This window comes from Pseudonaja textilis, chromosome 1 (genome assembly GCF_049901715.1).
Source record: "Pseudonaja textilis isolate UNSWEBS1 chromosome 1, rPseTex1.2, whole genome shotgun sequence".
Classification (NCBI taxonomy): domain Eukaryota; kingdom Metazoa; phylum Chordata; class Lepidosauria; order Squamata; family Elapidae; genus Pseudonaja; species Pseudonaja textilis.
The window spans coordinates 71,312,705-71,324,962 of NC_141990.1; the positions used below are offsets into that span (position 1 = coordinate 71,312,705).

The following is a 12,258-nucleotide window of genomic DNA, read 5'->3' on the forward strand; positions in this document are numbered from 1 at the left end:
ATAGTTTGCAACTTTAGCCAAAAAAAATAACATAGCCCAACAAGGGAAAGCTCTTTGCATATCCTTGTTAATATTTTATATTAAAAGGATATTTAATAATATCCTTTAAAAAATTTTTTTTAATATTTCTATATGTCCTTTTCCACCAATCAAGTTCATTCCATTTCTGCCTCCCATCTTGTACCTATCTCCTCTGCTTCCCAGGTCCTAATCTCGGCTGCTTCATTCTTTAGAGCAGGGGTGTCAAACTCACACCGTGACGTATCTGGACTTTTTTCCCCCTTTGCTAAACCGGGCGTGGGCGTGGCCAGCGCATGGTGCATCCGGCCCATGGGCCGGAAGTTTGACAGCCCTGCTTTAGAGTATTCTAGATTATCTCCCTGGTAATATTTTTTTTAAGTGTCTTAGAATTTCTTCATTCGGTCTGTATCTTTCTCATGCACGTGGATGCTGCCCTTGTAGCTGCATGTAAAACTCTGTCCTGATGTTTGGAATAGATGATGGATGATTACGGATTATTGTTACATAAATATGAAAGACCTTCTGCAATAAAACACTTTCTGCATTCTCAAAAGCCAGACTTCAAAAGCCAGACGTATCTTTGAACCCTGCCTTTGATCTCTTATTTACTCTGAGTATGGATTTTTGAATCTCTCCATTTTAACATCGATGTACTTATTATTCAGGTGATGCTGAAAGCAGCTCCATCTTTTCTGAACAGTTTTCATCGATTGGTTATTTCTGTGATGCATGAAGGAAGACAAAAAGGAGACAAAGGTTTGACATCTATTATCTTATATATTCCATTTTCATTTCATCGTTGCTGTGAAAATATTTACAGACCCCTCACATCTCAGACATAAACAGTTTCAACTCCTTCCCTCAAAACAACGATATAGAGCACTGCACACCAGAACAGCTAGACACGAGGACAGTTTTTTCCTGAAAGCCATCACTCTGCTAAACAAGTAATTCCCTCAACACTGTCCAACTATTTACAAAGTCTACACTACTATTACTGTTAATCTTCTCATCACTCCTTATCCCCCATCCCCTCCCACTTATGACTGTGTGACTGTAACTTTGTCGCTTGTATCCTTACGATTTATATTGACTGTTTCCTAGTATGATTTGATTGCTTATTGTACCCTATGACTATCACTGACTGTCGTACCTGACGATTCTCGATTCTTGACGAATGTATCTTTTCTTTTATGTATACTGAGAGTATTTACACCAAAACAAATTCCTTGTGTGTCTAATCACACTTGGCCAATAAAGCTATTCTATTCTATTCTATTCTATTCTATTCTATTCTATTCTATTCTATTCTATTCATCCTGCACTCCTGTCCTTTCCTGACAGTAAAGTGATTTTGCATGTCTGGAAGGCTCTTGCTAGCCAAATTTGACTTGTTCTGTGTGTAAGTCTTATTTGGGTTTGAATAGAATTCATCAGTTATTATATATATATGCAGGGCTTGGCATGTTCGGGTCTTTTCCCATGTAAGGTTGAGAGCATCTTGGCAACGTTTCGATGAGGTCCCACTTGCCATCTTCAGGCTGGTGCTTTTGCTTCGTGCTTGTGCGAGCAAAGTGTGATCGGAGCTGCCGTCTCCCTATATATACTGGTGGGGAGGTTGGCTGTGTTGTCATTTCTCGATTGGTTGATGGAGTTGATGTTTGCAGATTGGCTGTTTTTTTTGTAAGAACATGTGTGGCTGAGATATTGGCTGTGTGTCTATCAGCCTCCTGTGTTGTAATGACCTGGGTAATGGGCTGTGTGATGACCTTCTGAGTTCTATTGTTTTGACATCCTGGGTCTTGTGCTGTAATCTCCTAGGTCATAATGACCTGGGTCATGGGCTGTGTGATGACCTTCTGAGTTCTATTGTTGTGACATCCTAGGTCTTGTGCTGTAATTTCCTGGGTTGCAACATCCGGAGGTTTTGTAGTGTAACCTCCTGAGTTCTGTGATGTGATATCCTGAGCGGGTGGCTGTGATGTGATATTCCAGGTTTTGGTTTGGCTCCGAGTTCGAGGCCTGGATATGTGGTCATGGCATCTGTCCATTTGCTTGGTTTGGGGGTCAGGGTGTGTGTGGCAGCTGGTGATGCAGCCGTGGTCTGGTTTCTGGATGGTGGTTGTCTTTCATCTATGGGATGGGTTTGGGTTTGAGTCTGGTGAGGGAGAATGGTGGTGGTGTTATGTGTTGTTTTGGGTCCGGTGTTGGTTTTCATGGCTGGGACTCGTTTATTGGTAAGGGCTAGTTTCTAGATGTTTGGTAGGTGGGAGGCATCGTCCCGTTTATTCATGTTATGGGGGTGTTTCTTTACTTCGATGGCTCAAAATTAATTTCATGTCCTGTGGCTTTGAGGTGCTGGAAAAGGGAGGAAGTATTTTCTTCTTTTCTGACTACGTTCTTGTATTCTGCGATGCATACATTTATTCTCCTGTTGGTTTTTCCAATGTATGTGGCTGGGCAATTGTTGCATAGTATTTCATATACTACAAAAACTATGTATGTATGTATGTATGTATGTATGTATGTATGTATGTTATTCAGCTTTGTTCGAGTATTTCCCCCGTCATTGTAGTTGTGCTTTTAAAGTTGTAGCAACGTGTCTGCAGAATCTCATCTGCCATCATATGAGAATGACTGGAACCTACAACTGTGATCTTAATACCCACCATTAGAAATAAAGCCCATTCAATATATTGAATGAATATCCATAAGGACCGGGTCAATACTTACCTAGACCATGTAATACTTTCCTTCAGTGGTACACATTAGGGAAAGGTGAAAGATGTAGGCATTGTTTGGATGCCAATTATTGCATCTCACAAGTCCATTTGCCCCAAACAGAGTAAGCAATAAAAGTGATTATTTTTTTCTAAATATTTCCTATGAGTACTTGTGTTTTAATTCTCATTGTGTAAGGCTTATAGAAGCCTAGGTGCAATTAAAGTATTTCCATAATGAGCCACTACTTGTTATTACATCCTCTGAGTTTCGGAGTTGAATCTTACTAGTATCATTTCAGGAGGCACGAATGTAAGAGGATAAATTCAGTAGCAAGAAAAAAATACATTACAGTGGATCTAATTATACATATACCATCCTAAAAAGCATACACTCTTCCTTCTCATATTAGCATGTCGTGGAAATTATTAAGTGCTACTGCAGCTTATAACTCACCCAGAATTATGAGGAGCTGCTTCCAGAAAGCTTTCATATGGTCATCAGTATACAGGTAGTTCTCAACTTACAATCACAATTGAGTCCAAAATTTGTGATGCTAACTGAGACTGTAAGTGAGCTGTTGTAAGTCAAGGACTACCTGTATTTGCTCCTATGATTTGCTGAGGGATGGGTGAAACCAAATTACCTCTCATCTCCATTCCCCTCCCCCATGTAATGCAATATTAAATCTCAGTTCATTTTGTTTTCCAAGGGTCCGTGGATGAACTTGAAGCTATATTGAAATGTGCTCAGTTGGTGGAGCGGATGTATAGTTATATTGCTGCAAAAACAGAAGACTTCACTGTGATGTCAGCCTTCATTGTGGCCCAGTATGTGATCGAATTGCAAAAGGTAAATGACCCACTATTCAGTCAGAAGACAAATAAGTCTTAGTTTTAAGAAATGAGGAATACCTTGAAACTGACGTACGGGAAAAAATTAGTGACATGTTTCTTTATTGAGTTTCATGTCATAAGACATCTTGTCCAAATCCAAGCCTTCTAGCAGTGTTGGACTATAGCTTCCATCATCCTCTACTGGTAAGTCTTTTGGGAGCCATGACCATTGGCTTGTTATATTGGTGAATGAATGTATCTGCAATGTATTAGATTTAGAGAAGTTGTACTTTAGAATATTGAAAGACACTTTTGAATCAGTTTTAAAAATGATTAGGATACCTGAGTCTATGGTACTTCCAAGACAGACTAGAGGAGAGAAGCTTAAATATGCTCATCCCCACTGCTTAGAGATCAGGTTTACTAAAATCAATAGGATTTGTTTTTCATAAAGAGCACCTAGAATCAGACTGCAGATATGTGCAATAAATATTTGTCTTGAACATCTTTTTAATTCTAAAATCTATATTATTTTGAGAAAGGAAATTCTGTTTTTGTAAAACTTCTGATTGTTCCACCCTACTTATTTTTCTGTTGAGCAATAATCTCCTTATCCTTCTCACCTGGTGAGATACAGAATGTAATGACCCAAGGCACGGCACAGAAGCAACATAGGCAGCTGGCAGTTCAAACCACCCCTTTATTGCTCCAAATTCCCCCCAAATACTCCCATGTTTCTGGCAAATCCCAGAACCGAAGGATGACAGGCACACACACACACACACACACACACACACACACACACACACACACCTCACTCAGCTTCTGGCTGCAAATAGTCCAGTCCAATATTGTGAAAATCCACCAGGCAAGTCAAAGAGTCCAGATAGCCAAGAAGCAAGGCAAGAATCCAAAAATCAAGAAGGAATCCAGGAAAGTTCAAACATCAGCACTCAACGCTCCAGGAATTCAACATTTGTTCCCGACAAATGCCTCTCCCTACTTAAGTCTCAGTCCCCAGGTGTGTCTTGTGAAGAGGGGCGGGGTGCTCTCCTCTTGAGTAGATGAGTCAATCTGCGCTGTTCTTGCCTTCTCTCCACTCTCTGTGCTCAAGGATCAGGAGGGGGCGGTCCCTGCTCATTGCCTGAGTTCTCTGTTTCATTTTTCCTGCTTAACCTCTCTTTATCATCCTGCCCCTGTTCCTCTCTGCCTGCAAGCTGTCCTCCTGAAAAGCCCTGGCCTGATTGGACCTGCTCCAAAGCCAACAAAGCCACCCCATTGATCTCTGTTGGCTCCAATTCCAGCTCACCTTCCCCCGCAGATTCAGGCTCGGACAGGGGCAAGACATTAAATTTATTTCATTTGCTCACTGGATTCCTCCTGATTAGCCCTCTGTCCTTTTATGGTAATTGAAATTCTCAGTCATTCTTTTTAATGAGTAGCAAGCTCTTCTTACAATGAGAAATTAATCACTGCAAGTGACTCTGTTTTTAACGTACTTCATACTGTATTGTTCAGAGTTTTTTTCTTCTTTAGCTGGCATTTTAGAAAATGACTCAGTTGAGCTAACTTAGGCCAAGCATTAGTTAGGCCTGGGGGAAATGTGCTTCAGATCAGCATGTTTCCTTTTGTCGTGCGCTATGATTCATTCCCATATTTTCTCACTTTGCAGTTACTCAGTGTTTCATGGTGTCTCTATTGAAGAAGGGGATTCACATCATGATATCACATTGAAGAAGGGGATTCAGTATAATGTCTCCTTGACCAAGGGCAAATCATTTGTTAGTTTCTTGAATTTATTTGCCTTGATGGCTTACGACACTTGTTCTCAAAATTAAATTATCCTCATATTGTTGTATAATGCAGCATGATAGAGCGAGATGAAAATAAAAGGTGGGTGGGTGGGCAAGCAGGGGGTAAGTGGGGTTTGCTAATAATCTAGTACTTCCTCCAGTGTGGGTACTCCCCCATTGGGTCCCCCATGTCAACAACTGGCAGAGCCAGATCTTCAGGCTTGGAGGATAGGAGGTTGGAGGCAGATCTCAAGTTGGAAGGTAGGATGTTCCAAAGTGCAGGTGCTAAGATGGAGAAGGTTCTTCTTCTGGATCCCACTAGTTGGAGATCTTTGACTGATGGGGTCCTCTCTGCTGGTATGAGTGGGCTGGGCTAGATCCTATAATTCTCCTGAAGATCAAAGAGGGAAGAGAGGTGCCATGTTTTCCCGAAAATACGACCTACCCTGAAAACAAGCCCTAGCCCGATTTTCATGCCTGCGTCTAATATAAGCCCTATCCAAAAATTAAGTCCTAGTTAAGCCCTGCCCACCGTCTGGTTATATGAGGTGGGGCATGGTGCGTGCATAAAAATCGAGCTGGGGGGACCTGTTCCCCCCACTGTACCCGGTTACCTTAGGACCACTGCAGCCAGATCTCCCACACCCCGACACCTGTCACACCACTGCCAGACTTCTGTGGCTGGGCTTGGAATTGGTTCATCAGGCAGTCTGGACTAAATATAAAAGAAGCATATGAAATATATTTTATAAAAGATGTAAAATATATATAAAATAAATATGAGTAAAATATAACTAATTACTTATATAAATATAAAAGAACTGGAAAATAAATGAGACTTTTCTGCATAAGCACTAGTTAAAGAATCCAGCATGCAAAATTGGAGTCTTTGCACTTCTTTTAGAGGTCCTGTACTCTAAATCTGATTTTTTTTTTCTAGTTCGTCAGCATCACTTCTACTTCCCTTTTATTATTGAAATGTTTATATAAAGTAGGCAAACCAGTGCATTCAGACCAATCTAGATAAAGAAACCAAATGAATTTACCTTACCTGTATTATTAATTAGAAATCAGCAGTAAAGTATGTAATTCATGTACAATTTTATTTTACTTTTAAAAAAAACTGTAGGCAAACCCATTTGCACTTTCTTGCAAACAGCTTGAAGTCTCTAATCACAGATTCCTTACCTAGCATTAAGCTGGTTTTAAAGCTGGTTTTACGTTAACATAGATGATACCACTTGGCTAAAAATTGTGAGAAAAATAGACCATTTTCACAGTATGAATGGGTTCACAGCTACCTTGGATGATAAACTGACATTCTTCCCCCCATGCTGTCATGGTAATTAGAAATTCAGTTCATCAGAAAAATATTTTATTACTTGCCTGAAGACGAGAAGAAAAAGCTTCAATGCTAATGACAGGCCTTTCTTTAATTTCTGTTCCTAGGAAGTTAGTCTGACATGTCTGGCAGCATGAGACTAATCTGGGGTTTGGGCACATGGAGGGAGGGAATACTTTTCAGTGGTAAAAACAGCAAGATTGCCTCTCGAGGCAGCCACAGCAGGAAAATGTTGCCAGAGCTGGCATTTTACTCAGATGGTGCCTGCAGTCCTGAAATTCAAAAGGAACAGCCAGGAGTCGTGTGGAGCCAGTTTGATTCCCAGGGTTGTCTTTAGCTTTGGTGATGTTACCGTTAGAAAATTTTGGACTGCATAAGAAAATTTTGGATTACAAAGAAATACATAATGAATTTCTCAGTTGAGCAGATAAAGATAAAAAGGGATGAGCAGTAGTAGTACTGAAAAGGGTGTTTCCAAAAAAAAAAGTCTGATTGAATTTTGTAGACTTAGATAAGTACTTAGTGGCAGTAGGATTGTTTCCCAGACCATCGTGAACCATGAGTGCAACTGTAGGTTTGGGAATATGTTTTCCCAATCCAAAATAAACCAAGCAAAATGTAATGGACCCAATATAACCATTTAGAAGGAGTCCTTCCTTCGGTAGACAAACGAGGACCCAGCTGAATAGCTTTGGGAATTTTGGGAATGGATAAAGACATTTTATTGATAAATGACACATTGCAGATACATCCTCTTCTACCTCCGTAAACGCTCAGGAATCTCCGAAATCTCTAAAGCAGTGCCCCCAACCTTTTTTGTACCACGGCCCGGTACCGGCATCACAAAATGATCCACGGACCGGTACCGGCATCAGCACGCATGACCAAGGCGAGCCGAGCGACCGGCCAGCCAGCCGTCCCCCGCTTCTCCCCGCCACCTTCAACTCCTCCTTTGTACCTTTGTCGATGGGCTTTTCGGGCTCTTTCTTAATCTCCTGAGTAACGTGAGATTCCACCACCATCGGGACGGCTCTTCGTTCGAAGCTGCCCCCCCTTCGACAAAACTAAGGTGCGAGGATTCCTTCAGCACCCAAACGCCGCTTTCCAACCAACCGACAAGCTCACCCGGAAGCACTTTCTCAAGCGCCATCGAAACAAGATGGCGGCGCCCAAGTACCGGTGGCCTGGTACAAAATGATCCATGGACCGGTATCGGTCCGGGGCCCGGTGCTTGGGGACCACTGCTCTAAAGAGGAGAATTAGACGCTGAGGGAGCGGAGGGGGAATTAAAGATGGTCAACCAGCAGGCTTATTTTCTATCTTGATGAAGACCTAACTAGTTGGTTACATCACAAACTGCTGGCTGCCAGCAGTTAAGCAGTTTGATTCTCACTGGCTCAAGGGTGACTCAGCCTTCCATCCTTCCGAGGTGGGTAAAATAAGGACCCAGATTGTTGGAGGCAGTATACTGACTCTGTAAACCTTAGAGAGAGCTGTAAAGCACTGTGGAGCTGTATGTATGTCTAAATGTTATTGCTATTGGTACATATTTTCTAGGGTGACAGTGAAATCTATTGAAAACTAATTTCAAGATGCATCATTTCAGGCATTTCTGCAGTGGTTTATTTGGAAAGAAATTGCGTGTGTGTGTGTGTGTATGTGTATTAATATTGAAAGAGTGCTTGGTAAATCCTTGATGATTTGAGTAGACTGACAAGGGCTTTTGGCTTTCCTGTACGAGAAACATAGCAATTAATGGTTGCTTTCAAAGTTACATTTATTCTTTAAAAAGGCAAGAGGGATAGGAAAGGCCAGGAATGATTTTTATGCAGAAGAAAAATGAGGTTGGTTCTGGAAATGATCAATTCCTGGACTGAGTGTGTATACTTGAAAGCACCATTGCTCAATAATCCGTAATTTTTTATAAAACAATCTTGAATGCTGCAAAACTATGCTTTTGGAAGACCATAGCACTGTTAGAGAATAGAGAGAATAGAGAATACCTTTATTGTCATTGCATTCCACGAATATAATGAAATTTGAAAGCTAGTCTAGCACAGTGCCCCAAACACCACATCACAATCACACTACAGAGTATTTAAAAATTAAAATAATTACAAGAACAACAATAATAATTAAAAACCTAGTCTAAAACCTATCTAAAACATTTAGTAAGTTAAATAGTTTAAAAATGCCACTATATACATAGGACTAAATCACAAATGCACTGTTTGATTCAAGACAATTATTGCCTTGGAAAAGAAACTGTTTCTCAGTCCTCAATCCTCATTTTAAGACACCTATAACGTCTCCCTGATGGTAACAATTTGAAATATGAATGACCAGGATGAGAATGGTCTGTGGAGATTTTTAGTGCTCTAGAGAGTAGTCTGGTCTTCGCAATCTCTTCCAAAGAAGAAAGAGAGCAACCAATGATATTTTGTGCTGTGTTTATCACTCTTTGGAGCATCTTATCCAGTTATCCACTACAGAGCATCCAGCACACCATACCGTTACACAGTATGCCAAAATGCTCTCGATGGTAGAATGGGAAAAAGTAAACCAGCAACTTCTCACCCAGACCACATTTTTTCAGCAGCCTCAGAAAGTGCAGGTGCTTCTGGGCCTTCTTTGCAGTGGTCGTAGTGTGGACCGACCAAGTAAGGTTGTCGGAAATATGAGTTTCTAGAAATTTAAAACTATGAACTCTTTTCACACAATTTCCATTGATATATAGTGGGAGAGGCTCTGCTTTGTGTCTTCTGAAGTCTGTAATCAATTCTTTGGTCTTTTTGATGTTCAGGGTGAGGTTATGACTCTTGCACCACAAGTCCAATCTGAGAATTATTTAAGTCTGTTATTATTTAATGTGCGTTATTCAGTGTTTCATCAAATGATACAAATAACATTAAGCCATGCCTGTGTAGGAAAAAAAATGAACATTGGTCAAGTAGGTTTCAGTATCCTGATTAAGGTTGTTTTTTTAAATTAAAATTGTGCTTAACTTAAAGCTTGTTTGGGTGTGTTTTGAATGTCGTATTGTAATTGACTCAATACAGACCGACTTGCTCATAAGAACCCATGGTTCTGAATAGTAGGAATGGGTCCGTCTCTCCCAAAATTTCTCAATTGTGGCATCTGACATCACCCAGGGGCCTACTACTATATCCTGATCTACTTCCTGTCTGTCTGTAATATATCTAGGGTACATTTTATCCTCAGTCACTGAACCATTTGATTATTGTACAGGTAGTCCTCTAATTACGACCACAATTTATTTGGCGAAGCGAGACATTTGTTAAGTGAATTTTTCCCCATTTAATGACCTTCCTTGACATGGTTGTTAAGTGAATCACAGTGTCATGCCTCTGGTGGAGACTGACTCTGAGGGAGAGGAGGAACAGCCGACAGGGAGTGGAAGGGTGGCTCCTGAGGTTGTGGAGGAGGCTGGGGAAGGGCAGAGGCCGACTGGGCAGTCAGAAGAGGACCCAGGACCATCCTCTCCCCAATCCTAGGGCATGCAGGGAGGATAAGGGAGAGACATGGTCTACTCAGGAGGAGAGGGCCTTGATCCTCTTCTTGGGCTGCAGCTGTGACAACTGAATAAGAGTATGGACCTGCGTAGGGGCGAACGCTGGAAACAAAGCGTGGAAATATCTCTAGTTTATAGTTCCTCTCTGTGTTTGGCGTCCTTCCCAGTGTGTGTTTTCTGTGGACATCCTCCAGCCTTTATCTTGCCTGGTTTGTGTTGCTTTTTTCCTTCTTTGTGTAACTGTTTGTATGGGAGTTTTTTTGTCTTCTGTCAAAGATATTCAGAAGTTGGAAGCAAAGTGAAGGAATAAAAGGGGCTTCACCTGTTTTCTGTGACTGTGTTCGTTTTGTATCCCACCCTGGGTCATCACACACTGCAGTTCTTAAGTTAATGGCACAGTTGTTAAATGAATTTGGCTTCCCCCTTGACTTTGCTTGTCAGAAGGCTGCAAATGACCTTGGCACACTGAAACCATCATAAATAATGAGTCACTTGCCAAGCGTCTGAATTTTGATCATGAGGCCATGAGCATGCTGCAACGGTCGTAAGCGTGAAAAAAGGTGATAAGTCACTTTTTTCAGTGCTGTTGTAACTTCAAGGGGTCACTAAATGAACTGTTGTAAGTCAAGAACTACCTTTTTATGCTTATAAAAGTTTTACTGTTGCTTTTATTTCTTATATATATTTTTTTACTGTTTGTACTTTTGACGTGGACATTTCTGTCATTTTCTCATGGTATAAACTGACAAAATGGGAAGCAAAGGGGTTTTCATAACTGAATATGGCAGTCTTCTCAAAAGAGATTGTTAAGCAAATACATCCAGGCATTCTTATAGCGATACTTATTTTTGTGCTGTATTTTTGGCTGTTAAATAATGAAGTTGTTCACTATACCCACAGAGGAATAAAAATACATTGAAAAGAAACTGACAATAAAAATAGGCTACAGTTTGGTAAAGTTATCACAGATCTTTTCCTCTGTTCTAATTATGTTAAAGTTGGAGTCTTTATATCTCCACAATCTTTGTCTTAATGCAAGTGGGATAATGAATGAATGCTTCTCTTCAGTGCCTTCCCTAATGAGAGTGTATGTGTGTCATTAATCACTGGTAACAAGCTTTAATAAACTCATTTATATTCCCTTTAGGTGACTTTGCATCCAGCTGTAAAGAAACATCTAACAGAAGGGATCTATCATATCATAGATCTCTGCAAGGAACGGGACATCAAATTCTTAAATGTCTCTCTACCAGCAGGTGTGAGAGAAGTTTTTAAGGAACTCTACCGTGATTATACTCATTATCACAAAGCTTTAAAGCAAGGGGATGAAAAGTATAAAGCATGAACTAATTATTCTTTTGAGATCTGGGTGAAGAGTCTCCATCTGGATGGGATGAAACCTACTTTTCTTCGGTATTAAGTCACTTCAATTTGGAATGAGAAAACCATGTGCCTCGAAGCAAAGATGTATGGCGCTTATCCTCTGCAGTGGTGATTTGAGTAAACTTCTGCTTTCCCGGGGTTACAAGCAGACATTTCTGAAAGGAGTTGTATTAAAAATGTACATTGCAAGGACGCTTGCAAGTTCTGTAGAGAAAAAATAATAATAAATGTATTAATGGCCCAGAATTTTGAGCTATGAACAAAGACCATTTCCTTCCAAGCTTTTCTTTCGTTGGGATAGTGTTATTTTTGTATTGAGACCGAACAAGTTTTGTATTATACCTGTAAAATATTGATAACTATTAAATTTGAATAGCCTTTTAAAAAAAAGATGGAATTGTTTCTGTTCTACTGTATATCCTTAAGCCAGATGTTTCCTAACCGGATCCTTCCAGATGCATTAGGCTATAAATCTCATCATCTCTTACTTGCACATCACAGCAAAGAGCTAGCTGGAAATGAGGAAGCTTTTGAAGGAAATATTTGGAAGGTGCATTACAAGACATATAACATTTAAAAAATTCTAGAAAATGTGTGTTCTGTTATTGGCCTGTCAAATTGTCATACTGT

General features: G+C 40.4%; 1 protein-coding gene and 1 long non-coding RNA gene across 2 annotated transcripts in view; one reads left to right on the forward strand and one right to left on the reverse strand.

The window, feature by feature from the left end:
- The window catches only part of URB2 (URB2 ribosome biogenesis homolog), a 32,296-nt gene extending 20,278 nt beyond the window's left edge, over positions 1–12,018 (forward strand). The window contains exons 8-10 of the mRNA XM_026705173.2: positions 687–777; positions 3,455–3,594; positions 11,393–12,018. Of these exons, the coding sequence (XP_026560958.2) occupies positions 687–777; positions 3,455–3,594; positions 11,393–11,590 (429 nt within the window). The 3' untranslated portion in view covers positions 11,591–12,018. The remainder of the gene's footprint in view (positions 1–686; positions 778–3,454; positions 3,595–11,392) is intronic.
- On the reverse strand, positions 3,682–6,869 carry LOC148127670 (uncharacterized). Its single transcript, XR_015744526.1, has 3 exons — positions 6,758–6,869; positions 5,986–6,086; positions 3,682–3,837 (listed from the first exon to the last, which is right to left on the reverse strand). It is a non-coding gene; the product is annotated as an uncharacterized LOC148127670 (long non-coding RNA).
- Positions 12,019–12,258: the final 240 nt, after the last annotated feature.